General features: G+C 44.6%; 1 protein-coding gene across 1 annotated transcript in view; it reads left to right on the top strand.

Annotated features, from left to right (window-relative positions):
* LOC147707857 (uncharacterized) overlaps positions 1–27,907 on the top strand; it is a 910,329-nt gene that overhangs the window by 610,339 nt on the left and 272,083 nt on the right. The window contains exon 36 of the mRNA XM_086925682.1: positions 18,699–18,819. Within this exon, the coding sequence (XP_086781808.1) occupies positions 18,699–18,819 (121 nt within the window). The remainder of the gene's footprint in view (positions 1–18,698; positions 18,820–27,907) is intronic.

Genomic DNA, 27,907 nt, shown 5'->3' with positions numbered 1-27,907 from the left:
GGCTGCGTCTTCTCTATTACCCATGTGTTCAGTTGATGTGAGACCATCCCCCTGAGCCCTAGATGGTATTAACTCCGCAATAGGCGAAGATTCCACCTCTTCAGTGCTACGTAGTGAATCTCTATCCCTATGGGAGTTAGATGGTGTCCTTAGCTGTTGTAGGACAGACACTATGGTTTGGTCAATGCTGTCCATGAGTGATAAATGCGTGGCGTCAAGTGATATTGATGACCTAACATTAGATGATGACCCCGGTGGAGCCAAATGTGAATGCTCTAAACCTTCCGCAATTTGCTTCTCCAACACAGTAAGACCCTTGTTGACGACTTTGTTTGCCTTAGCTAGAAAGTTATCCAGAGTACCTGAGGCCATGATATTGGCCTTACTTCTTGTTTCACTAGTGGCCATTTTACTAGCTCCAAGTATCTCAGCAGCCAGACGGGTCTGTAAGTAAACCAGAGAATCGGGTGTTAGGGCGTTAGCGGGGTAGCCCGGTCCGGTCTCTACCGTTCTCTAACGGCCTCAAACGGCCCGCCCTTTGCCCGGGCTTCGCCCCGGGCTTTGTCCCGCGCGCGTCCCGCGATGCGCGTATTGGGGCGTGGTCTTATAGGAAGTGGTCAGAGGAAGGGGGCGGGAAGAGGACCCAGGTGCGGGCGATGTCCTGCCGCTCAGGCACCTGGTCCTCGCAGTCCCGCTCCCATAGCAAGGCAGCAGCTCCACAAAATGACCCAAGCCTCAGACAGCGTCCGCCCGGGAAGGCTCCGGTTAAAGTTTCCCTGCGATTCAGCTCCAAAGGGCACAAGTCAGCAGTCTTGACTCCTCTGCAGCTACGAGCCACTGCTTGCTCGTCAATTGGCTTGGACACTTGTTGATGCTTATGTAGCTACTCTTCTATAGACTATGAGGTAAAATGTTATATAAATTTATGTATACATTAGTCTGACAGATGACTTCTGTTGTTGCAGTTAATTTAATACAGTGGTAGCACAGTTGTATTTTCTTTCATTACTTTAATTTTCTTTATCTCATTTTATCCCAGATAACATGTGGTATAAATTTATTTTTCACTTGGTTTAATAGTGATAATTATTTGCCTCGTTCTGTATTTGCTTTTGGTTTGTGTCATCGTTGTCATACATTTCAATATTTTCAACACGCAATAAGAATATATATTTTGGTGGGAAGGTGAGCTATGTAAAATATCACCAGTGCATCAGATACATACATTGAGTTCGTTTGTATGATATTGTGCCCTTCACCCCAGAAACAGAGGCTCATGGCATACATGATCTCAACGTATTTCTATGATATACTGATGAATATCTATGAGGTATGGAACTGTCAGCGTTCCCACCAAAATAATGATTAAACTTTCACAATGAAACAGCAATGTTTTGTCCTCAGCCCCACAGATGCAAGGGAGACAGGTAATGGTCTCTGATTCTTTATTATTACATATGTGCTGTGCTTCCCACACTCGCGTCTACCCACGTTTCCTCGTCCCCTTCCCCAATCCCTTTCCCACACCCTTGACCGGATGTGGTGTCCGGTTCCCTGGGTGTCCCCATGGTCCACTGCAGGGTCCTAGTGCCCTGCCCCAGGTCATTACATCTCCCTCTTTTGTCAAAAAAGAAATGACGAGAAGAGTGAAACACAGTGATGTGTAGATAGAGATAGATGAAAGTCTGCTAGAGCACAGGTCGGTGTGCTTCCCATCATTACATTTCTACTATTAGTCTTTTGGGCCGTCTTCATGTTCTTCTCGGGCTGGCCTCCGTCTGTTTCTCTTCTGCTGGTCCCTCACCATTTTCCGTTTCCTACCTGTTGTGCTCCTGCTCTTCTTGTTCTGCTGTTTCCTTGTCTTGGTCTTCCCCTTTCTTCTCCATCAGTTCTTTGAAGTGTGAGCTGTTCCGTGTTATCTTCTGGTGTTCTGACTCTGCTCTGATCATTGGGCCCTTCACTTTTGTTACTGTTAGCGGGTCTTTGGAGAACATGCTGTCAGATTTCCTTTGTTGTCTTTGATGCACTACCACTGTGTTTCCTTCCTTGAGGTCTGCCGAGGTGGCGTGTCGCTTGGCATCTGCGTATCTTTTCATTTTTTCTTTCACCTCTCTGTCTTATGCTGCAATGCTGCTATGATCTGGTGCCATAGTTACTTCTATTTGCGGTAGCCTGATCCTACTTGTTCCTTCCAGTACTAGCTCTGCTGGGCACCTCACAGTGGAGTTGTGGGGTGTGCTTCTGTAGTCACGTAGTACCTGGCACAGAGCTTGGCCAAGTGATATCTGCGCCAGCTTTACCCTTTGAACTGCCTTTTTATGTTCCCCATGAACCTCTCCACCATTCCATTCGCTTGAGGCCACAGCGGAGTTATCTTCCTGTGGTTTATCCCTAGATAGTCCATGAATCTGCGGAAGACTTTTCCTGAGAATGGAGGACCATTGTCTGTTTTTAGCGTTTTTGGTGAGTCCCATGCTGCAAATATGTAATCTAATATCAGTAAGGTTGCTGTTGCTGATGTCGATGGGACATGTCATACTATTGGAAATCGCGAGTATTCATCGATGACCACAAGCAGATAGATGCCTATGTCCAGTGGCCCAAAGAAATCAGCTGCTAAAGATGTCCACACCGCTCTTGGGAGTTCTGACATTTGTAGTGGTTCATGCCTAGCTGGTGATCCTGTCACTTGACAGAGGTGGCATGTCGTTATGGTGTCTTCTACCATGCAGTCTAGGCCAGGGAACCATACTTTCTCTCTTAGCAGTGTCTTCGTTGCTACTACGCCTCGGTGTGACTCATGAGCCAGATTGACCAATTGCCTCCTGAGTGAACTTGGTATCACTATTCTTGTCCCTCTCATCATTATTCCCGTGTCTGTCTCGGACAGTTCTTCATGTATCTTCTTTAGAGCTAGCACTTCTTCCTTGCATACTCCTGCTCCCCAGGTGCAGTTATTGTTGATGTGTCTCCATCTCTGCCTTCTCGTTGTCTCCATGGCCATTTGCAGCGTGGCATCTTCCTTAGTCTCCCTTGCTAGCTCCGCTAGTGTTATCGGTGCTGGGGTGTTTTGCTTTACTACGAAATTGAGGTATTCTTCTGCCATCGATGTCGTCTCTTGAGCCTGCGGTAATGGGTGTCTCGACATGTAGTGGAGGTGTAGCCATCATTCACAAGGACCACATTGACATCATGGAAATGGACGTATGTAAATACAACTCCTTTGAATGCCTTACTGTTAACATCAAAACTAAGGCCAACAATCCAATAATCTGTCACCTTCTCTACCACCCTCCAGGTAACACTCCCACATTCGGGGAACATTTCTCCGACCTGATTTCGCATTGCGCAGTCGGAGACGCCAACAACCTAATCCTGGGTGATCTGAACCTACGATGGAAACTAATCAAGCAACAAGCTCATTCAAACCTTAAGCAATCTTTCATGTGACAATAATCTATTCCAACATTGTACAAAGGAAACTCACAACAAAGGAGCTACCTTGGATGCCATCATCGCGATGCAATCATGATGGACTACATTCTTCCTGTGGACTGGTCGGACCACCACATGATCCTATTCCACATCAACCAAAAAGTGCTATTCCAGCCTCCCACACAAGACCCACCCAAATGGTCTAGAAATCTCTCCAAGATTCCTCTGGAGGACATGGAAGAGAGGCTAAGTACGCTACTCCCCAGTGGCAATGAGCTTCTCTCTACAACAGATCTCACCTCGCTCTACAATTCGAACATGGGGGGCCTGCTGGATCAACTAGCTCCCTTGAAGAAAAAAAAAAGCAGAGCCATCCCTTCCAGATCATGGTTTGACTCAGACATAAACAAAGAAAGGAGTCAATTAGGAGCCTCTGAAAGACGCTGTAGGAATAATCCTACTAATATCAATTGCGATCAACTCAGATTAGTCGGGAAGAAGTACAACAACCACCTCAAGAGAAAAAATTCCACGTTCTTCCGCTCCGCACTGGACAATGCAAAGAATAGACCCAAGGAGCTCTTCAAAATCATCAGACAACAAACATCCAAACCAGCCACGTCCACTGTTCAGGCATCCAAAGATCTTTGCTATAACTTCGCCAACTTCTTCAATGATAGGATCTCCAAGATCGAGCTCTCTCTGGTCCATAACAGCCCTCCCTTCGCAATAGCTGCACGTCTGGATCACAGGGCACCATTCTCTCACCCCACACCAAACCCTGGTTACTCTTCCACCACATTCCTGAAGCCGAGATAATCAACTTGATCTCCAACTCCAAGCCCTCCACACACGTCTAAGACCCTTTACCTACGCAAATGACCAAAAAACTGAAATGCGCCCTAGCCCCACTTTGGTGCACGATTATAAACAGTTCCCTAAAAAGCGGAATTGTCCCAGACTGCCTCAAAGTGGGTCAAGTCACCCCACTGCTGAAAAAACCTGGCCTAGATACGTCAGATCTGAACAACTTCAGACCCATCTCCAACCTCCCTCTTCTATCCAAAATCTTAGAAAGATGTGTACTACAACAACTAACGCAACACATGGAGAGTATCAACTTTCTTGACTCCCCTCAATGTGGCTTCAGAAAAGGCTGCAGCACAGAAACCGCGATCCTCAACATCATCGATGACATCAACAAATCCCTGGACTCAGATCAATGCTGCCTCCTCATTCTCCTCGACCTATCGGCTGCATTTTATACGGTAGATCACAAACTTCTCATCAAAGCTCTGCATGAAAGGGCGGGGCTTGATGAGATAGTCCTCAAATGGTTCTCCTCCTTCCTACACAACCGCTCCCAGAGAATCAAAATCAATAACTTTGAATCGGACCTGCACCCAATCAACAGGGGAGTTCCTCAAGGGTCAGTGCTCTCCCCTCAACTATTCAACATCTACATGCAACCCCTCACCACCCTACTCAAAAAAGCCAACATACCCTTCCATCTGTATGCCGACGATTCGCAGATCTACTTGGAAATCTCATCTGCGAAGGACCTTCAAAGACTCAACAGCATACTGAAGAAAGTTCAACTCTGGTTGACAAGCAATCACCTAAAACTGAATCCTGACAAAACTGAATTACTCCTCCTATCAAACAAAGCAGAAACCCCCCAAATGGTAGATTGGCTAAAAACTATTGATGCGCTCAATGGAAACCTCACCCTGGCAGACTCTGTTAAATCACTAGGCATCACGCTAGACCCGAAACTGGACATGACCAAACATATAAAGAACTCAGCTAAGAGCGCCTTCCTCAACCTAAAGTTATTGAACAAAATTAAACCTTTCATCCCACCCAAAGATCTCAAACATGCCACTCAATCATTGGTGCTGTCAAGACTAGACTACGGTAATGCAGCCCTCACAGGAATTCCAAAAGCACATCTTGCTCCCCTCAAAACCACCCTCAACGCGGCTGCCAGAATGGTCACTGGATTCAAGAAATACAAGCACATCTCACCGGCACTCAGAGAACTCAAATGGCTCCCAGTCGAAATAAGGGCTAATTTCAGAACAGCTTGTCTTACTCACAAAGCCTTACACACCGGCAAACCCGAATACCTGGCGGCCGAACCCAAAAAAGGAGGACAGAACAGCATCCTCTGAAGCTCAAACACCCTTCTACTCATTCCACTGAAAGCTCGTAAACAAAAAACAGCGGCCATATCATTTGTAGGAAATGCGCCCAAAATATGGAACTCTATTGCTACCCACATCAGAACGAATCCCTCCTTTATGAATTTCAAAAGCCAGCTCAAAATCCTGTTCCTCGATCGATCCCTAGTGAACCGATAGGAGCTGTTCAAGTGCTGAAAATCGACACCTCACTCTGCCTTGACTCTACGCCAGCTAGCCATCTATCCTGTTCTCTGGCACTGTGTCTTCTCAGTTTTTGTATTTCGGGATTGTCTGCATCATTATATTTATGTTTAACATGCCCTGTAATTGATGTAAAACGCTCTGATACCCACCGGTCAGGTCAGCGCTATATAAAACTCTGCAAATAAAGAGAAAATGTAGTCTGTTGGGTTGTGTTCTTTCCTTGGCTTGTGCACAATCATGAAGTCATATTCTATCAGCCTTATGCCCCAGCGTTCAATCCTTGGTGGCATTTTGGCTGACGGACTGCCATAGATCGTCACCAGCGCCTGGTGGTCAGTTATGATGGTGAATGAATTCCCGTAGATGAACATGTGATAGTGTTCACACGCCCATACCGCTGCTAGGCTCACCTTTTCTGGTTGCGAGTATGCTCTTTCAATGTCTGTTAAGCTCTTACTTGCATATGCGACAATTTTCCTTTGTGAATATCTCCCTGGCAGAGGCTGCGCTAGTATTGCCCCTTGTCCTACTGGGCTGGCATCGACAGTCAGTTCAGTGCAGAGCAGGGGGTCAAAGTAGGCTAGATGTTCCACTGATTGTCTTATTTCCTCAAATGCCTTGGTGCATTCCTGAGACCAGATGAACTTCTGTACTTGTTTGGTCTGTTCTCTTAGTGGTGTGCTCACTGTGGCGAAATCCTGTATGTATCGAGCACAGTAGCTGGCAAGGCCTAGAAATGATCTTACTTCTGCGACATCCGTTGGGGGATTTGCGTTCTTCAGTGTTTCAACTTTGCTGGGGTCTGGCCTCATCCCTTGTTTGGAGAAAATGTGTCCGAAGAACACCAGTTCCCCTCTCCCCAGCTTGCATTTGTCTCCATTCAAATTCAAATTCAAAATATTCTTTATTCGGTTGCCGTAGTTTTTTAGAAAACCATAAAAGTACATAAATAAAACATTCCGTAATATAGATAATATTTAAAAACATGTATAAAATGAGAGTGGAATTATTTATACATACAATCATTATAACAGTAGTGGGATTTCGAAAACACAGATCTGATAAAAGTGCTTGTGCATCAGGAATTATTCATAATTATGACGATATTTAATACAGGCCTTCAAAAAGCAAGCAATAGATTTAGTACGGGGTTCTATATCTAAGAATTGTAGTGCAAGAAAAGCAGGGCGACAACATCGCAGGCCCAGGTGTCTCAGTACAGGATTAATCCACCTCTTGCGTGGAAACTAATAGTATCTGCAAAATAAAACTGTATGGATTGTAGATTGCGCTGAGATTCCATCGCACGGACACACTATAAGGGTTTTTGACCAATCATTCTTCTTCGGAAAGGTTATGAGGCGGTGATAGATGTTAAAGCGGAACCGTGTCAATAGATATTCCTCGTAGTTATTCAAGTTATACAATAGATACGGTTGCACCCCGGGAGCGATCTGGATGGTTAGGATATGGCGAATGGAGATTTTACTGATTTCCTGGGTTAGTCGTAGCTCCCGTAGGTGGGATAGGCATATAGCTTTTAGATTTTTACTTGATGTTTGTGAAATAGTTTGTGGTTGGGAAAAGTAAGTTGCTAAATTTAAATCTTTAAAAAAGTTACATACATAGGCCAACCAAGAGATCTTCTTCCAGTTTGCCAACCTAAGACAGTCAGTGATAAGGGAACGCATCAATGTACAATGATCCGTTGTCCAAACACGGTGCCATAGGAGGATTGGCTGGATTCTGATGTTATCTGTTATAAAATCCGAACCTAATTCAATATGGCAACCGTAGGTCGGAGAGCTCTGCGGGACTGCCAACAAATATCTAATAAAACCATTCTCTACCTTCTTTAGGGGATCTACAACAACGTGACCCCACACCCTAGCACCATATGTTGCTACACTGAGGCATTTTGCCTGGTATATTTTGATCATTTCTTGGGGGGACCGCTTCCCTAGCTTTTGTGCGAATGCTACCAATGCACTCGTAGCTCTAAGGAATAGTAGCTTTCTTGCAGTAATGGCCTGTTGCCAATGAGACTTATTATCAATTAAAATACCCAAACATGGATAAACCTTTGTACATTCCAATTTGGAGTTGTCAATAAAAATGGCCTTTTGCTTTTTTATGCTGTTACCTGCGTGCATTACAAAATTTTTCATTATGTTTGCCATAAGGTCTAGGGATGCCATAAATTTACAATATCTATCAAGAAGGTATTGTAATTGCAGTGATGTCCATGCCATATTCACCGCGTTGTCCACGTATAATAGCCTGGGTTTTGAGCGATGATCAATTGCAATAAGGTCCTGGCTCCCTTCCAGCATTGCAAGTTCCAAACCATTTGTATAAAGATTAAAGAGAAAGGGGGCCAGGACACAGCCCTGTCTGACCCCCTTTGTCACGGAAAACGAGTCGGTGAGTTCCCCACCAAGGCCATATCTGACTCTGGCTGATGCCCCAGAGTAGAGTTCTCGTAGAAAGACGACCAACGGGGGTCCACACCCATTTTCGAAAGTATTGACCACAGCTTTGAGTTGGTGACACAGTCAAATGCTGCAGTCAAGTCTACATAGGCCAGATGTAAATGACCACTCTTTGCACCAACATATTTGCCCATTAAAAAGGAGAGATTTAATGCTTGCTCTACAGTTCCCAGTCCCTCCCGGAACCCATATTGTAAGTCTGATATTATTTGGTTGTCATTGGCCCAGTCCTGTATTAGTTCAAGAACTATTCGGCCAGCCACTTTACCAAGGGAATCCAAGAGGGAAATGGGCCTGTAGCAAGCTGGGTTATTTCGGTCACCCTTTTTAAAAATGGGGAGCAGTGTTGAAGTAGACCATGAATTAACTAAGCCTATCATTGTCGCAGCTTCAAGTACTCGGGTAAGAATTGGTGACCATAATTCCAAGTTATGGGTAAAAATATCCACCGGTACCCCATCAGGGCCCGGAGCTTTCCCCGCTTTAGATGCTGTCAAGGCATTGATCCCTTCATCATGGTCAAACACTAGTTGCATTGTATAAATTTGTTGGTTGAAAAATGGTTAACCCAGGCGTTTGCGTCCACCGCTACTTCTATTCTTGGGGCAGAGTTAGAAACTGAAAGGAAGGGAGTTTTTACTACTCGCCAGAAGGTAGAACTATCGTTCATGCGGCAGCTTATATTAAGTTGTTCCCATAAACCGTTTTTTATTTCCATCTTGGGCTTTTTTATCGCCAAATTGTAGTCCTTTCTTAATTTACTTATTTCATCTTTCTCTCTTGTGGTCTTGCGTAGAGCAGCTTTTAATCGTGAGTAGGCCTTCGTGCATTCTGAATTAAACCAACCCTTTTTTTGTCTATTGTTAGCTTTCTGTTTACGAAATAGCTCTTCCGTTATAATTTTGGTAATATCCAGAAAGCTGGATAGGATCAGCTCATGCGGGGATTCTAGATTAAGGCAAGTTTCCAATAAGGGGAGTGCTCGGCTCACCACTTTGGTAGTAGTCTTAGCAGCATCTACTTTTGCCCACTTTATGGTATACCCATTTAACCTGTCCAGGGTCAGTGCTTGCTGGTTTAATAAGCTAGAAGGGCTAGACTTTTTGAAAGCATTTGGCACTGACTGGGTGATGCTATTTGGAAAATGATCACTACTGGAATTATCTCCTGTGATAAAATTGCATAAGTGAACTTTGAAATTTTGAGATATGAATATAAAGTCAATTAGACTAGAAAAACCCCTTCCATTAAAAGTGGGGGAACAGTCGACAGCGGGGTCTGCCAATTCATTCACAAAACCCAGCTCTAGGGTGAACATAAGCTCATTGAGGCGATTCCCAATCTTGGTGTGTGGGAAATGGGTTAAGTTGCTCCCACTATCATCCTGGAGACCGCATTTGTTGGTGTTATTATCTTTATAGAGTGTCAAATTAAAATCTCTGCCCCAAATCAAATTAAATGTTCTATTCATATATTTATTCCGCATTTCCATTAGGAAATAAGAAATATTGTTTAAAACGTGAATTGCATCCTGATAAGGCAAATTGTTATAAACATTTACCGAAAAATAGGTGGACGATTTGTTCACCACTATTTTAAGAATTTGATAATTAGCTTCCTGTTTCATCTCAACTATTTCTTTAACTACGAACTCATTTGCAATATATATTGTCAGACCTCCTTTGGCCCTTCCTGAAATAGATGGTTGAGCATATGCATTGTAAGACTTATATCCCTGTAAGTGGATGGGGGAAGTTGACCATGTCTCTTGAAGGCAGACTATATTGTGTTTCCTAATCAGTTTTACCCAAGGATTGATATCCATTTTTGAGCGGAGCCCTGCTACATTCCAAAATATCATTGTGAGATAAAGATTAAGATCTTTTGGAGATTCTAGTTTTGGATTGTCATGGGATGCACTAAAGTTTAAATCAGGGTTGGGGTTAGATACGGATATAGGCAGCTCTGCCAAGGATGGAGGAGAGCCACCGTCAGCTGGGGATCCGTCTGGTATTAGAGTTTGAGAGTTCGTGGGTAGATTAGTGTTGCGAGTAGTTTTATCTGGAATTACCATTTGGAACTGGGTAATAACCTTACTACTGGAGGAATAGAGAGAACACCCTGACCGAATATCCGTAGCTTGTAGTCATTCATTTTCGTCTAACCCTGATAATGCATTGAATCTATTCTGGGTAAAATTCAGTTGGGTCTGGTTTGGGGCACCAAGTTGATTTCTCCAGTGAAAAATATTCAGACTTTTCATAGGTGGGGGATAGAAGAAACCTAGTGGCAGGATATTGATCCCAAGCGGGTCTAGGGAGAGGTTTGTACCTACTCTCAAGATCTCATTGACTAGGAGAGAAGAAGCAAAAGTCATGACTATGCAATCACCTCTAAGCATTTTCTCCGTGGAGCCAACTCACATGACTCTCCTGACCATCTTAACTTCCTTAAATAAATGCTTAGTCAATCCTACCCTTGTGCATAGCCAATATAAAGATTTATTTTTTAGCGCAGTCCAGCTTTCATCTTGTGGGCTAGATGATTGGGGGGCATTGGCCAATACTATGATGTAAGGAGTAGTTTCTGGAGGCCTGTCTAGATGTTGGAAAAATACGCTGAGAAAAAGGACGGTCTTGGCCTGGAGCAATTATATTCTTTTGGGACGGACCAACCTGAGTACCTGGTAGTCTACTATCAGAGACATTTACTTGGGGTTCGGGCTGTTGATACGCCCGATTGTGAGAAATTTTTCTTGGGCTCTTTCTGTTGGGGCAACTGCTCTTAATTGTGGCATCCCGAGTGAATAGATTTTTCTTTGAAAGGGATTGTGGGGTTTCTATACTAGAAGCCTTAGAGAGCGTGGGAATAGAATTACCCTTCAGATTATCAGCGGCCTTAAGAGATTCGATTGGCTTTTTGGTAAGGAGTTCCTCGATGTTAGCTATCCTTGATGTTAATTGATCTAGCCTAACCTTTATAAAGAGATCCAAACGTTCAACCAGATTGACCAGGCTTTTCATTTCCATTTGCGAACTATCATTTTTTCTATGTAAGAGCTTTCTGGTCGGTTGAATTTTTCTCTGGCCTGTTCGCTTTTTCATTTTTAGTGTGAGTTTACCGGCTATTTTATGGTCGGAATGGGAATGTACAATAGCTAGAATTGTATTATTGCCAGGCTCAATGGTGGTACCTTTAGATTCACTAGGGTTTTTTTAACGTTTTTTAGGGGGTTGTGACGGAGAATCATTTACTAGAGAAATGATTTCATCCGGACAAGATTGTATGCAGCCAGTATTATGGGGTTGATCTAATATATATTCCTTAGTTCTGAATCGTCCCTATCTAGATGGGGTGGAGGAATCCTGGGTTAGTCGTGAGGTTGTTCCCTCGATTGACTCCTCAACCGAGAGAATCTGTTTATCCAGTACTCCCACCGCCCCTGTTAAATAATTCAATAGGGTCTGTTGGGAGTTAGTAATAACTCCCTTAACCTTAGGTGGTTTAGGGCTTGTGTGCTTCCTTTTCTCCATGATAACAAAACAAGATTAACTACAATGAGTTGGATAAAGCTAACAAGCACCAGACACCAATTACAGCTAGGAAACAGATATGTGGATTAACGGAGAAAAACGGAAAAACATGGATTGAACCAAGAGGGAGATCCGCTTAACCCAGATAAGTCAGAGAGTTCACCACCTCGTTTAAAACTAGGTGGCCCTCCAAAGGTTACAATCAAGGCTGGGTAAAGTCCATCATAATCAGCAGTAACAAGCCAGAAATAAATTAAGTGAAAAATGAATGTAGAAGGCCAAAGATAAACCCCCTCAAAGATGGGTAGAACAGATCGAGCAGGACAGGACAGATAAAACAGCCCTGAGAACAATTGTTATTTAATAATAAAAATAAAGGGCGGACTGAACATGTGGCCAGGATCAGCAAACAAAGTCTAGATGAAAGTTACCAGGGGTTGTAGACAAGAAGTCCGTTTCCAGACAGTTCTGAACGGTAGAATCAAAGGACCTGGACCAACCCGACCTCCTTTGGCCTCGAAGGGCCACAGAGGGCCCGCCCTTTGCCCGGGCAGCACCTGCGCGCATCCCGCGACACGGGAACTCTGTCCTCCTTTTGATGCGCCGCCTGGCGTGAAATCCTTTAGTGGGCGGGGTCAGCCACGGGGAGCGCTGGGGATTGTGGTCTCCCCCCTCGGCGGCCGCGGACGGATGTCAGAGTGCAGCGGCGGCGGGGGAGACCGGCAGATAACTGCTAGATGTTTGCTCGCGCCCCTCGTGACCTTGCAGCAACCACGGGGGCACTGACAGAGTCGTAGCTGCGGCTAAAGGGTCCCAGGTAATGTCAGCAGAGGCCGTTGGTAAAAATAACAAGGAGCACCCGCTCCACAGCAACTCTGTCCTCCTTTTGATGCGCCGCCTGGCGCAAAATCCTTTAGTGGGCGGGGTCAGCCGCGGGGAGTGCTGGGGATTGTGGTCTATCCCCTCGGCGACCGCGCACGGATGTCAGAGTGCAGAGGCGGCTGGGGTGACCGGCAGATAACTGCTAGATGTTTGCTCGCGCTCCTCGTGACCTTGCAGCAACCACGGGGACACTGACAGAGTGGTAGCGGCGGCTAATGGGTCCCAGGTAATGCAAGCAGAGTCCGTTGGCAAAAATAACTAGGAGCTCTCCATTCAATGTTAGGCCCGCTTGCTCCAGTTGTGTGCACACTTGACGCAAAGCTGTGTCATGTTCTTTATCTGTTTTCCAAAATACCAAATGTCATCACTATAGATTAGGCTGTTCTGTACCTGCCTATTCACCTGCCTTATTGTCCCCTGGAATATCTCCGCTGCCGATGAGATTCCGAAGCTTATTCGCTTGTATCTAAACAGACCCAGGTGTGTGGAGAATGTCATGATGTACCTGGACTGGTGATCCAGTTCTAATTGATGGTATCCATTGCACAAGTCTAGCTTCAAGAATCGGAAGGCCAGTGAGACAGCTGATCATGTCGTTTAGGTGTGGCCTCGGGTGACGTTCCCTTGCGATTGCGGTATTTGGGATCCTCATGTCTACGCAGATGCGGTTTCTTTGAGGTGTTCTTCTTTGGAACTGCCACAATCGGAGGCACCCAAAGCGTTGGCACTTCAGCAGGTTCAATTATATCTTGTGCCAGTAAGCTAGTTATTTCCTCTTCAACTTGTGGTTGTAGGTGGATTGGTACTCGTCTATGATGTTGGGCCACCAGCTTGATTGCTTCATTGATATGTAATGTTATCTGTTTTCCTTTCAGCTTACCAAGACCTTTCAGTATAGCTGGGTATTCTTGTAGAATGTTCTCCGTTTCTGACATATGGTATGTCATTGCTAGTAGCCCCATCACCTGTGCCGTCACATTGCTTAGCAGGCGTGGTGCTGGGATGTCACCCCTGAGCACATGTATTTCTTCTTGGTAGGACCTGCCTTTGTATTTTAAAGTCTCCGTAAATGTTCCCATATTTTCTACTGGGCTTTTGGAGCCCCACGTGAACACATCCACAGTCAACGGTGATAGCTGTGGTTTCACTCTCATTTTCTTGTATTCTAACATGCAAATGATGTTGCATGTGGCTCCACTGTCAAGCACAAATTTAGCTTGGTGGCTCCCTGCTCCGATGTCCATGGTGGTGGTTTTCTTTATTTGCTGCTTCTCCACAAGGTGAACATGCTCTGTCCTTTTAGCTTATTTGGGCGTGTCTGATATTAGATATAGTCTCGCCTCCCTCACAGGTGTTGCCGTTTCTTCTGACTTGTCGGAGGAGCTGCGATTTGCCATTTTCATGTGTTGTGCGTACCTGTTGCTGGTCATCCTTGGTTTCATTGTTCTGCCTCTCTCACTTCTGAATTGTCTGGTCATGCACGTGCTTGAAAAGTGATTGTCCCTGTTGCACCACCTGCACATTGCTGGGCAGGCACCGACGTGTGTGAATTCGAGGACATCATCGGTAGCATGTTTGTTCGCTCTTCTTTGGTAAGACCGGCGTCTGGAATTCTTTTTTTTTTTTAATTCCCAGTGACGCGATGTGCTAGCACCACTTTCTTCTCTTTTCCCATCTCCATCTGCTCAGCATGCGCTGTGGCCCCTGCTTCCGTGCGAGCCATCGTCAATATCTTTTCCAGCGTCGTTGGTTCCTTCAGAATGCATGCTTGGAACTCCACTGATTGACAACCTTCAATAATTCGCAGTCTTATTGCTTGCTCATTGTCAAATATGTCAAACTTGCAGTATGTGACAAGTTTTCTCAGTCTTGGAAAATCATCTAGGCTCTCTTCTCTATGCTGACATGCAGTGTTGAATGTGTACCTCTCAAAGTCGACGTTTCGTTGAGGGTCAAATTTCTGTGTGAGACACTGTATATCTCCCTTGTAATCTGCTGTTTGATCAGCGGGGAATGTTAAAAGCAGATCTTCTACTTCATCTCCTGCGAGATTCAGAAGCAGGTGCAGTTGTTTGCTATTCGGGACGTCCGTGTCACTCATGTAGCGCTCAAATTTTCTGATCCGTCTTTCCCACCTGATGCCTGCTTGCGGCTCCGATAGGCTAAATGGTAAAGGCCTGCGGAACACTGCTTGCGTGCTCTGCTTCTCATCATTGTCGCTCATTTTCCTTCTTTGACACTCTCCTACCCTTTTTCCTTTTTCTTTCTTTAGTTCTTTATTTGTCCCTTTGTTTCCTCTGTATCTTGTTTTATTTCCACAGTTTTCCTCTTCTTTTGGTGTCTTTTCACTCTATTTCTCTGTTTTCCTATCTGTTTCAATGGCTCTTTATTTCCACTGTTTTCCTCTTCTTATGGTGTCTTTTCACTCTATTTCTCTGTTTTCCTATCTGTTTCAATGGCTGCCTGACTTCAAAATGTCCGCCGTAGTCTTGCAAGGTTTCTTTATCCCTCGAGTTTTGCATGACCTCTTAAGATGGCCGCCGCTTGTTTCTTGCTCCTGATAGGCCCGATCTGCCTGCCCTCAAAATGGCCGCTGCTCTCGCGATAGTTCATTTGAACTATGCACGTCTTTATTCTTTAAATCTCTGCGGGCCCTCTCAGGTGCTGACGCTTGCCTGCTCTTCACCTCGCCGGCAGATGCCTTATTTTCCTTTTCTTTTGCGGTATCCTCAGCTAGCCTCAGTACTCTTACCTCTTCCTCGGCGGCCGGGGTAGGGTACCGCGTCGCTGCTTCTTTGGCTGCTCGACTCCAACCAGGGTGGGTTCCTGGCTCCGTTTCTTCTCCCCCAACGTCACGCCGATCGCCGCGATGTTCCTTCTGTTGGCCAGTGGACCAGGGTGGGCTCCTGGTTCTGTCGCTGTTTTCGGGGCACAACGGTCCGATCCACTTCTACTCTTCTGTGGGTGATGGATGATCCCACCTTCGTTCGCCAGTTGTCGTGTCCTCAGCCCCAAGATACACGGGAGACAGGTAAGGATCTCTGATTCTTTATTATTATAATATGTGCTGTGCTGCCCACACTCACGTCTACCCACGTTTCCTCGTCCCCTTGCAATCCCCCTCCCACACCCTTGACCGGATGTGGTGTCTGGTTCCCGGGGTGTCCCCACGGTCCACTACAGGATCCTAGTGCCTTGCCCCAGGTCACTACAAACGATACTTCGACATTTTAGCTTTGTTAAATTTAAATCCTCCTAGGTAACTATAGAGCGAGTGGTGGAGCATTACTAGTTAATAATGGGGGAGGGCAGCCAAACTTTTATAAAGTAAGTAGGTGGGTAGTTGAAAATCAAAAGTATAAAAGAGTGGCAGTGTTGGAATGTTCAAGCTTATTTAGCGCTTTCTGTTTCGTTATTTGGTTTGATGTCAGAGCCATACAATACAAGGTGTGGCAATGGCTAACAGGCATAGGAGGTACGATTGACCGTACATATTTCTCCCCAACATAGACTCAGAGCACCAGGGAAAATGATGTTGTAGATAAGTAGGAAACAAGACAAATGTGAAACTGGCAAGTGTAGGAGGGCATGTGTCTAAACATCCTGACTTGCTATGCCAAGAGTCTCGGAGATAAGAACAAAAGAGGAATCATGTTACAATACTTCTGGAGGCAAAATCCAGGTTTGATTCTTTTACAAGAAGCACACCTTGTGAGCTCAGAGTTTAGATTTTTGGAGCAAGAAAAACATATTACCCTCGCGCATGCTAAGTTTAGAAATGATGTGGCTAAACTAGTGAAAAATATCCCTCCATTCACAGTATTCAGTACCTGGCTAGATCCAGAGGCAGCTATGCTAGGGTCTTTGAGATATGGGGCAGAAAACATGTACCATATTCAATGCATATACTAAACCACTCTCCTGAAAATTACAGTAGAGGAGATATGCCCCTTAAGCACCACTGTGCATACACATATTAGGAGAAACCCTCAAAGATGTTATGTTGAAAGATATGGACAGATTCACGTGTCACAGATATCACCACACAATTCCCACAAGCTATAGTACTCTCAGATTTATGTAGACTAAAACATGCTAGTCCTACTTTTCGGGAGTACACAGGTCACTATTCAGACTAGATGAATTCTTTGTCCCAAACACTGTAATTCCCCACATCTTCATTAGAATACTTGGCAAGGATTATATTTGGCTCTGCCCCCTCCTGCTGACAGTCATAGCACAGACTAAACAAGTAAGGACAAAGTGATGCCTTATCGCATGGGTGCTTAGGGATCAGAAAGTGGCTACTGTCCTCTTGGACTAAGAGCAAGGCTGACTTCAAAAACAACGCTGGGCTTGACCGGTCTGCCATAACCCTCCGAAAAGCATACCAGAGGGTTGTGGGTTTGAGCTCAGGAAAGATACTGAGTACAAAGTCATGCTTTATGCAGATGGTATTTTTCATATGCAGCAGATCCATTTGTCATGATTCAAATTTGCTGGATTGTTCTTGGAATTTGGAAAGTTCTATGGGTATAGGATTAATTGGTTAACATGTATTAATTTACAGATAAATTAACGGAACATCAATGAGGATGATACATTGCACACCAAAGTGCCCAGAGAAGCCTATCCCTAAGGCCAGCATGACTGTAAGCATGACTGTAAGCCTATACGGTCTGCATGGCTCCTGGCACGGTCTTTTGTCTGAAATCTGAGTCTATACAGTTTGTAAACTGGGAAATAGTCCTGCTGACTGAGCCTATTAGCACTTTAGCACTCAGCAACCTGAGGGATTGCAGTATGAAACAAGATAAGGGGAGAGAAGGTCACAGCTCTGCTGCTGGTGGTCTGAACTTTTAAAATCTTTCTAATTTTCTGGGTAACTTTGTGGTCTAAAACTGAAGGCTGTAAGATGCCAGGGTGTATCATCGCCTCTTGCGTTCTGGCTGTACCATCTATGTAAATCTGGGGTTAGCACTGATTCCTAAATCTTCAAGATGTTGCCTTTGATGTCATTAATATGCTAATTGCTAACTTTGAAACCTGACAAAATCTACCTATATTTGGTTCCTGAAAGTTGGGTATATGTGTCAGCCAGATGCAGGTAAGGCAGTGCATGATTCTTATGTGTGCCTTCATGACCCACAGATGCTCTCTGCCTATAAAATTTCCAAGAGACAGACCCCGGAGCTCTAGGACTATTCCTACTCACCCTACTTCTACTTTGCTGGATACACAACTGCCTGCTACATTATTTTAACAGTAGTGAGTGACTTTTTCATACCTTCTTAGCCTGCACAGGCCAACGTCTTCACATGGAGTACATGGGGAGGCCAGTGCAGCAGCAATTAACAATGTGAGTGCAACTGGTTAGATGTGTGCCACTTTTCCATGTCCATTATTGCCAATTGGTTATAAATTTAGCAAAATCATTGTTTTATTACTGATCACTAATGCAGGAGAAAGACCCTGCATTTAACTCACACAGAAGAGGCAACATTTCAAGGGTTCTCTTAAACTTTACAATTGCAATCCCTTTGCATTAAAGTGCTACAAATAACTATAAATGTATTGATATTCAATTCTTTGTGAGGCAAATCATGTTTATTGAGAACATTAATGGTGTATTCATACTAATGCAAACAATTATTTTTATAAACATTAGTGGGAGACAACATGGAGCCTTGCAAGTCCCTATAAATGCTGTGTAAATTGTAGGTTGTAAAGTTTGACTTACCTTTTATTTCTCCCTCTTCCACCAGCTTTCCACAGGGTTACACTTCACTTGCTGCCATAACATGTGATTTCATATCATGTCAAAGTTCATGTGCTGCAATTTCTTATGATGTCACATTATACTAATTACAACTCGTCTGTTACCGGAAGCAATAGTTTAAGCTGTATTAATCTACAAGCAGGAGAAAGTGCTGCACTGATACCCACCTTCTCTCTTTTGACTGTAGCTTCAAAGAATTCTTGAAGGCCTTGAAATCCACATGATCCACGAAGTCCAAAAGAAAATTAACAAAGAAATAACTATGGTTATATCCGAAAGAGCAAGAGAAGACCGAGGTCTGCCTACAGGTAGGACCCCATAGCCGTGATGCATTTCACAGAAAGGTGCTAATCTTATCATTCTTACTGGGCAGGCAAGTGCTTTCTACCCATGGTTGTACTTTAACACTGTAAAGGTTGCATTTAGGATGCCACAGTCTTCAACTGTCTTTTGGGCTTCTCAAACTCTTCGTGAGGTGGAATTTGTTTCAATAGAATTTGCTGCATTATTATGATATGACTGCCTTACTTTTATTTTATTTTCTAGCGCTGTTTCATTAGCATTCAGATCATGGCATCAGACTGATATCCCACTGTGCAAGTGGCCACGTTTGATGAATCTTATGTTGGTGCGCCCCTACTATTCTAGCATCCCGCTGACAACTCAAACATAGTGGATTAATGACACTCCACCCTGATCACATTACATAACCACCATACTTGGAGAAATAGTTCAACAGAAGTTGTTAATCGTCCCCATGTCATGTTACTTTTTGCCAATCTTGATTTCACTGACAATATCACCAGGCATTCTAGGATTTGTAGTTTAATTTCCCTCTATTATTATCAGTGTAGACCTATGACATCTAGTATGCTTGGCAGGTCACAGCTATTTAATTATACTCTTAATCTATAACTATGTACAGTGGTTCAGCAGTAGCGTTATGAAACCTGAGAAGGGCCCCCTCCCCAGACAGATATTCATGCAAAGATGCCTGGTCACCGTGAGCCCCTACCCTCCACAGCCAGGATCCCAAGTTCCTATGTGTACATTTGGGATCTTCTGTACGCCCCTGTGGCTCACTGCCCTCTCAGATTCTGTGGAACTGGAACAAAGGTTGCAAATTTGCCAATATTGAGTCTGCGTTTGGTGATAGCTGCATGTAGAGGCTATGACAAAGAACAAGTTGTACTTTCTGTTAACAGTTGCAATTCCAACGCAGTTGTTGGATTGCTCCCTGTTGGCAGGCACCACGTTCTCAGTTACAGTCTGTCTTTTTATTCTTATTGGTTGCAAACGAGGCAAGGCAAGACCAAGGCATGATTTTTAATTACAGTACATTAAAGAAATAAAACCTGCTAAGGTTAGTCGCAGTAGAAAACGTGAATTTTAAGGAACATTCTGGCTGTAGAATGGAGCACAGGTCAGTGCGAGAGCCTTGTATGCATGGATTCATTATAGCTTACAATGTTTGCATAAATTATATATAAAGAGTGCGTTTGTGTGAGCCACTGTATTTATTGGTTGAGTGCTGCGTCTGTAAAAACCATGCTAATTTAGAGCCAACATGTAACAGTCATGGAATTGTGTGCAGGCCACTTGGTTACTGCCTAGAACCCTGCGAAACATCAACATACATGACTCAGATGTATACTACTTGGGTGTGACCACAAGCGGTCCGAGCCCTGCCTCTGGGGTGCGTGGAGGGATGTACAGGCCGGGTGGCACACTCCATCCCTTCCCAAATCAGATTGCCCTCCTCCGAGTGGATGCACTGGTATCCCCCAGATACCATACATAGTCTCTTAGGACTCGGCTGGGTTCCGGGCTTGGTTGGGGTGTGTCCTAAACCACTTGGCACATTACTCTCTCTCTCTCCTGGTTGTCTCTATCTTTACCCTCCACTTGTGGCAGGGCATTGAAGCAGTTATCACCTCATGCCCTACTTGCTGTTCTGGCGGGTTTGGCAGTTCAAGTTCCATGTGTCTCTCGGCCCCTTGGACCAGGGTACATTGGGGGTCTTGGTTTCTCATGTGGAGGCTGCAGTGCCCTGGGTCACTTCGATCTCATTGACCCACCAGGGCTCTCTCTTGAATAGAGTCCAGAATTTGCTGCGGGTTGTTGGTCCCTGATGAAGACTACGTTACCCACTCAAAGCGTAGGGCCATGGGCCGTTGGTTTCTACTGGCCCTGTTGTTGGTAGTTCTTCACTTTTCTTGCATGACCTCTGCGTCCAAGGCATTATGCTGCCATCGACGCCTGGCTGCGATGCTGTCCCTGATGAGCACCTTCAGCAGGAGGTCTACGGGGGCAGCACAACCAGTTGTGCTATTGGGTGTTTGCTGGTGTGTGATCCAGAATCGATGGAGACTTTCCTCAAGGTCTTCTCCATTGTTGACCCCAATTCTCAGTACTTTGTTGAGGGTACTTATGAATGGCTCTGCCTCCCCATTTGCTTGGGGCCATTGTGGCACAATCTTTCTTTGTGGCACCCATATAATTTTGAGATAGTTCCCAACCCTGGAATGTGGGTCCGTTGTCAGTCTTGACTTCCTCCAGCAATCTGAAGAGGGCGAACATCTTTTCCATCAATGGTGGCAATGCTGTGGAGTGTACCACCTCAAACACTTGGTATTTAGAGTGGTCATCAATAATGGCAACAGTGGACTTTCCATTGGGGAAGCTGCCAAAGTCCATGCTCAGATTGAACCACAGCTAGGGATGGAACTCTTCTTTTACGACGGGCGCTGGCGCTCTCATTTCTCCAGTGATCTGGCAGGTAGGTGACTTCAAATTCGAATATCTGCAGTTGGAAAGTCTACCTCTCTCCTTTGTGGTGGGTTCCTGGAGATGCGCATGAAAAGCGGGACTAGTGGCCTGTTGTCCGTAACAACCATAAACCGTCTTCCGCATATGTAGAGGTGAAATTGGAGGCAGCCCTATCAAATTGCCAGGCCCTCCCTTTCGATTTGAGCTTATCTTGGCTCTATACCTATAAGAGCCCTACTGGCTCATGTGACAGGGACCCATGTTATTGCTCTTCTCCTTCAGCAAAACGGCTCCAAGTCCAAAAGGACTGACATCTACCACCAGTTCTTTGTTGCAGTTGAGGTCATAGTACATAATTGTTTCTTCACTCGGTAGTGCTTCCTTCACTTTCAGGAATGCTTCTTCTGCCTTGGCATCCCAATACCACATGGCATCTACCTTTGTGAGGGCCCACCGAGGCTTTCACAAGATACCCAGGTTTTGGATCAGCCACCCACAGTACATATCCATTCCCAGGAAAGTACACACCTCTGCCATGATCCTCTGCACCAATTCATTTCTGATGGCTTCTGGCTTCTACGGGTCCACCTGTAGGCCATCTTTGGAGAAGATATAGCCAAAAACTCTTTGGACTACTCAAAAAAAGATCATTTCTCATGATGCAATGTTAAGCCATTTTATGTGTGACGAGCCAATGTTGCACTGAGTCGTCTGTGGTGTTCCTCCAGAGTGCGGGAGTATATCAATATATTGTAGCTGATGTTAAGGACCCCATCTAGGCTAGTCAATATTTCTCTGATTGTGTTCTAAAAGACCTTGGCTGATGAGGAAATATTAAATTTGAGGCACTTGTACTGCCTCAGACCATGGTAAGTGGAAAGGGTTTTTATGTAGCGGGAGGTGGGATCCAGCTTTAGTCAGTGTTATTACTCATTGAAGTCCAGCTTCGAGAACCACTGTGCACCATTCAGATCCGATATGATGTCATCCGTGGTGGGCGTGATATGAAGTTTTCAGTGGATTGCAGAGTTCAGAAGGCACATGTCCACATAGCGGCGGACAGCTCCTGCTGTCTTGGCTTGAGTGCTGCTACCAATGGGGACATCCACGGACTTGGCCCAGACACCTTCTCTATTACATCTAGTGGCTCCAGCTTTTGAAATTTCTCCTCAACTAGGTGCTGCACAAGGAAGGGAACTCTTTGGTGGCGTAAGGCTACTGAACGTACTTTCTGGTGGATATGAAGCTTTACCTGTGTGCCATTTTGGCAGCAAGGGCCGTGGAATAGCCCCAGAAAGTTCTTTAGAGTGGTGCCTGCTTATTGAGTGGAGAAGTGTGGCTCAGGGGTTAGAGACGGCAGACCCGGAAGCTGAGATCGGCCCTGGACCAGGGTTCAATTCCCCGCCTTGGCGGGTCTTGGGCTAAAAATTCCACGGACTCGATAATTCTCGCTCCGGTGCCTTCTTGACTCACGGGTTCACACTCTGCGACTCTGGGCAATAGCTTGCTTAATCTCCACAAAGGCCCCTCGCGGCGGGATGCCTGGCTTTCACCTTGTGGATACCCTGCCGGGGTTATCTCACAGGGGAATACCAGGACGGGTTCCCTAAGCAAGCGCTGGGAAACCCACTGCGGGTAGCTGTGTGCTATATAAGCTCAAATACATTTACATTTACATTTATTTGTCATGTGTTGTGGATGTGCTGAGCAAAGAGCACAAGCCGCAGGTCCTCAACTGTGTGGAAGAAGAGATGAGTGTGTTTCCCTTCTAATGAGACAATGAAGTGTGTATACACCCTCCGGTTGCTGTTCGCTACTACTTGTTCAAGGACCCTCAACAATGACAGCTGACACCTTCCAATATGCCAATATCTTGGCCTTTGTGGTTTCCAGTCGGGGACAGTGTTGCAGTCTTTCAGATTGACGAATACCCATAACATTCACAGAGACCCCTGTGTCTATCAGGGCTCGGATGGGCACCTCTTGTATCATTGGAAACACCTACCTTTTCATGTCCGCTGGCTGTGTCACATAAAATGGTGAAGATGTCATCTTCTTCACTGTTTGGGATGCTTTTTCTTGATCTCCTGTTTTCTGAGGTGTTCTCTTCCAGACATTTCAGCGAGACATGCGATCCTGGCTTGGTTTGTGTCCCTTTATTCCACACTTGAACAGACACAAGCAAAATAGTTCCTTTTTCCACACTGAGGGCACATTTGCTTTTGGCTGGGCAGGTGTCCCCTTGGGTAGGTTCCAGGCCACAGTTCCTGCACTGATCATCTGTAGACAGTGTCTACTCTCTCTTTCTTGATCCAAGTGGATCTTGTGTTGCCTGACACTGCCAGTCTCGAGTTCTGGTGATTGCTAGCTCCATTTCTCCTGCTCAGCTGTTCAAAGGTGTGTGAGAGTGAACCAATATGAGGATTGCATTTGGAGTCATTGGAGATCGGTGAAGGATTGGGTGCTCAAGGGACAAGGACATGCAACCCTTGGCCTGATCCTCGTCGTCTCACATGCTGATGAAGTGTGCAGCAAGGTGTGAAAAACGTTGATTTTTTTTGTCCTCCGGCAGTTGGGCATAACACAGTTTGAACCTCTCAAAATCAGGAGTTAGCGGGGGTCAAACTATGTGTATAGGGCCAGAACTGCTGTGTCATAGTCCTGATTAGCCCCTCTTCCATCCAGGGTTTCAAAGAGCTGATAAATCTCTCACCTCTGAAATGTAAGAGAAGTGGTCTTTTCACTGTGCCATCTGTTTCCCGCGGTGCACAGAAATAGTTATTCAGCCGACATACCATGTGCGCCATTGCGACACAGCAGTCACTGGGTCAGTCAGGACGCTAAAGGATAGTAGTGCTGTCAGTGATGCATAGGAGCTCAAGCAACGTGGTGGTGTCTTAGGGAACGGTCAATCAGATATCAATTGTAAGCAAATGAGGACCGCCAGGGCGGCTGGATCCTCTGTGAGCCTCCTTAGCAACAGTGTGAATCTGTGCTGGCTCGGGGAAAGTCGCTCAACGTTGGATGTTGAAGAGCGATGAACCACCAAGAATGTTCTATTGTAAATATTGACATCACTGCTTTCTTGCGCCGCCTCTCACTGTGTTCAATTGTCACTTTGACTGTTCATTTCTTTCGCGGGCACAATTGTGCCCAGGTTTATACAGGTTACATGTACAATCAATGTAATATAGTGCTTTTTTCGTAATCCATTTTGAAAACAGACTGCTTTTAGCAATTTTTGCAAAAATCATCGATGCCTCCATGTTTCCTTCCTTTTCCAACTGTTGTGAATGTGTGCCCGAGAGAGAGACAGAGCGAGAGTGAAACAAACAAACAAACAAAAGATTGGCTCATACTGCCATGATTCCCATAGCCCTTTGGTAGCAAAGCACTGGGATAATTGAAAGTATCATGCTAATGATCATCTGATGGAATATTTGTTTATATTTTTACAATGAACTATTATCATGCTAATTATGCAAAGTTTATATTCATAAGCATAGGCTCTCAGAACAGGCAGTGTTCATTTTACATGCAGGCTTTGCAAATGTTCAACTCATTGTAATGTCATACGTTTTAATTAAATATTTAAAAAACAATTATTTAAGTTTGAAAAAATAAATTTCTTTATAGAAATTTGAGAAGCACTTAGTTTAGAAAAAGATTGACATAGTTAAGACATTTACATTATAACATTTTAGCATGATTGGTTTCAGATAGGAGAATGCTAGAAGATACGGGGTGGTTGTGTGGGAAGAATATGCAGATGGTAACAGACTAGTGTTGTGGGAAGGTGTTGTGTAGTTCCTACTAATCTGTAGGATCTGTGCATTTGTTCGACAATATAAACTAGAGGCTTGGTGCATAGACTGATTCTGGACACCCCCACAGGGTTTGTTGGCCTATAGACCAGCGAGCTCACATTGCTACCGTAAGCCCCCCTAACCTTATCAGGGAGCAAATGGTTTGCCGGAAACCATTTGCTCCCTGATATGGTTTCGGGCGTTTTCAATAGGTTTATTGAACCAATGTTATTCTTGTATAAAATACATGTACTGCAATGATTAATAGATAGAAGTGGATTAAAGTAATTACGAGCACCAAAAGTGTAAATAGGAGATATAATTCTACCATGGTGCGAAAACAGTGTATATATGCAGGCACATACCAAGGCAGTAACCTGGCATACTCCTACTATGCAACTCCTACTCTTAGTGTACCTGGAGTGAATATACGATGTTACAACAAATGCGCTATAAACGTATTTCATTTCAACGCGGGCTTTACAACGACCGTGTTCTTACATCGCAAACCATTACAATGCAAGTTGTTAAACCGACTTACTGTAGGGTGCGCTGGCTGTGCAACAATAGGGAACTCCAGTCAGTGCAACAGTAGGGAAGGTTTTGGATTTTAAATCCAACACCTTCTGCCCCCTACAGCAAGTCGTTGTAATGACTTGCGTTGTGATGGGTTGCGATGTAACCATGCAGTCGTTGTAACAACCACATTGTGATGGAATGCGTTGTAGCGCATTCGTTGTAAACCATGTTTCCCCTGGAGTGTGTGTAGGTGTGGAGCCAAGAATCCCCCCAAAGGACGATCCAGTCCCATTTCCTGATGGAAGATAATGAAGGACGCCGTCTTGGTCATGAACTGGACACTCCTCAGGAGATGTCAGACCACTGTATGGTGAAGTCTCAGCATACAGGGACTCCCTGTGTCAGCTGAAGTGCCTCCCCTACCAATCTATTGGGAAGCTTATCTTATATAATAGAAAGCAGCCTTGCGATGTGCGTATAGATTAGTGATGTTATGGATATGTAGATAGCTCTGTCGCCCGGTGGAGGAAGATAGAGATGACATTTGTACGTAGTGTGAAAAGAGACTTTGTACATGTTGTTCAGGTCAATATGATAATGTTGTGCGAAGCTAGATCTGTAAACAAGTTTAGTTTAAGGGAAACTAATCCAACAATGTAACACACGCAAATATATGCATATGTTCACCACTGAAATGTTATTGTGAGGACCATGTAAGAAATAAGCTGCTTCGCTACATGGGCCTAACCCGGGGAAAAAAACAAAGGTTTGGAGGCCCAATTACTACGAGTTTCATTGCTCCAGAGGAGTAAAAGAACTGAAAGTACCTCTCTGGCAAAAAATACATATATTGTGGACACACCTGGTAACTTTCAAAGTAAAATGCATGCTCTGCAAGTCCCTAAGTAGAATAGCACATATATAGTTAAAGGAAAAACTGAAGAGGTACCACTCCATTTGAGCCATACATCAGCAAATCTTGGGCTATTGACAGCACTTCAAACACTGCAACGATGACAAAGATAGTGTTTATTTTGAGTGCTTGGTCCCAAAATGTGGACTGATTTACCTCTAAAAAGGAGAAAAATAAATACTTGTTATTGAGCTTCAGAAGGGCAGTTAAAACCTTGTTCACAAATTAATTTTATTCATATGCATTTATTTATAGCATTTGGTCATTATAGAGTTATAGAGCCATTGCGTACAATGGTTAGAAACCATTCAGATGTAGAGCAAAGCGAATTACTTAGCAAAGGTGGGAAAGGAGATGTCATAAAACAGGAGAAAGAACTAAGAGTGTGGCAAAAGCAAAAATGTGTGCCGCGTGACGGTAAGTCAAGGCGGGGTAAGCATGTAGTGTCTAGACATAGCTTTCCCATGGGTTCCCTAGATTTTAGGCAGGGCAGAATTCTTGGGCCCCGTAAGTTCTATTGGGGGTGTTGGTAAAGATTTCCATGGCCTTTGTGCACAATCATTCTTTGCTCTTCAAAAGTTCATTGTAGGTGTTTCTGATTGTCCCTGTCTTCTTGCACTGTAGCTCCTTTAGGTTGCTTGTATTTATTGATGTCAGATACTTTTTTTCTCTCTTTCATCATGTAGTTTATGAGGAACCCCACTCTGGTCGAGGTTTTAGTTGAAAAATTCCTTGGTAGGTTCATCTCTTGTTGCTCTTGATGCCTGTGTCCTTGTAACTTTCTAAAGATTCATTTTTCATAGCGTCTTATACCTTTGCAGAAGTAGAAAATTAGGTAAAGGGTCTCTTCTTTCCCACACCTGCATCCACATACTTTTGGTTTCCCTTGCACCTAGCAGCTTCGTCAAACTTGTAGGTCTAGGATGTTGTAACCTCCCTTGCTGCAAATTCTATTCATTGTTCAAGAATTCGGTTATATGCGGTTGTTTGTGTTTTGTCTTTTCCAAGCTTTTTCTTTGCAAGTATGTAGTTCTTGCTCCTGTAGATTTACTTTCTATGTTTTTTCATTTGTGACAGCATTGTCACAAGGGAGAGTTGAGGTAGGGATTTCCAGAATTTTCTTGATTTCTTGGCACCCTACCTTATTGTTGACCTGGTTGGTGGAGTTTCCATACCTCAGCCCCATAGACCCATGGCCCTTTCAATCTTGGATCCAAAGATCTGTGGGATAGAAGTCAGATAGTCACTGCCATATAGTTTGGCAAACCTTGCTGCCTTGTGCAACCCTCACTCTTTAATGCTTCTCGAATATTGGTGTACCAGTTGAAAGGTAAGGAGGGAGAGCACACGATTTAACACGCTTCATATTAAGCGCTAATCAGCCACAGG

This window comes from Lissotriton vulgaris, chromosome 6 (assembly GCF_964263255.1).
Source record: "Lissotriton vulgaris chromosome 6, aLisVul1.2, whole genome shotgun sequence".
NCBI classification, from domain to species: Eukaryota; Metazoa; Chordata; class Amphibia; order Caudata; family Salamandridae; genus Lissotriton; species Lissotriton vulgaris.
Note: the sequence above shows the minus strand (reverse complement) of the source record. Positions and strands in the feature narration are given on the sequence as shown.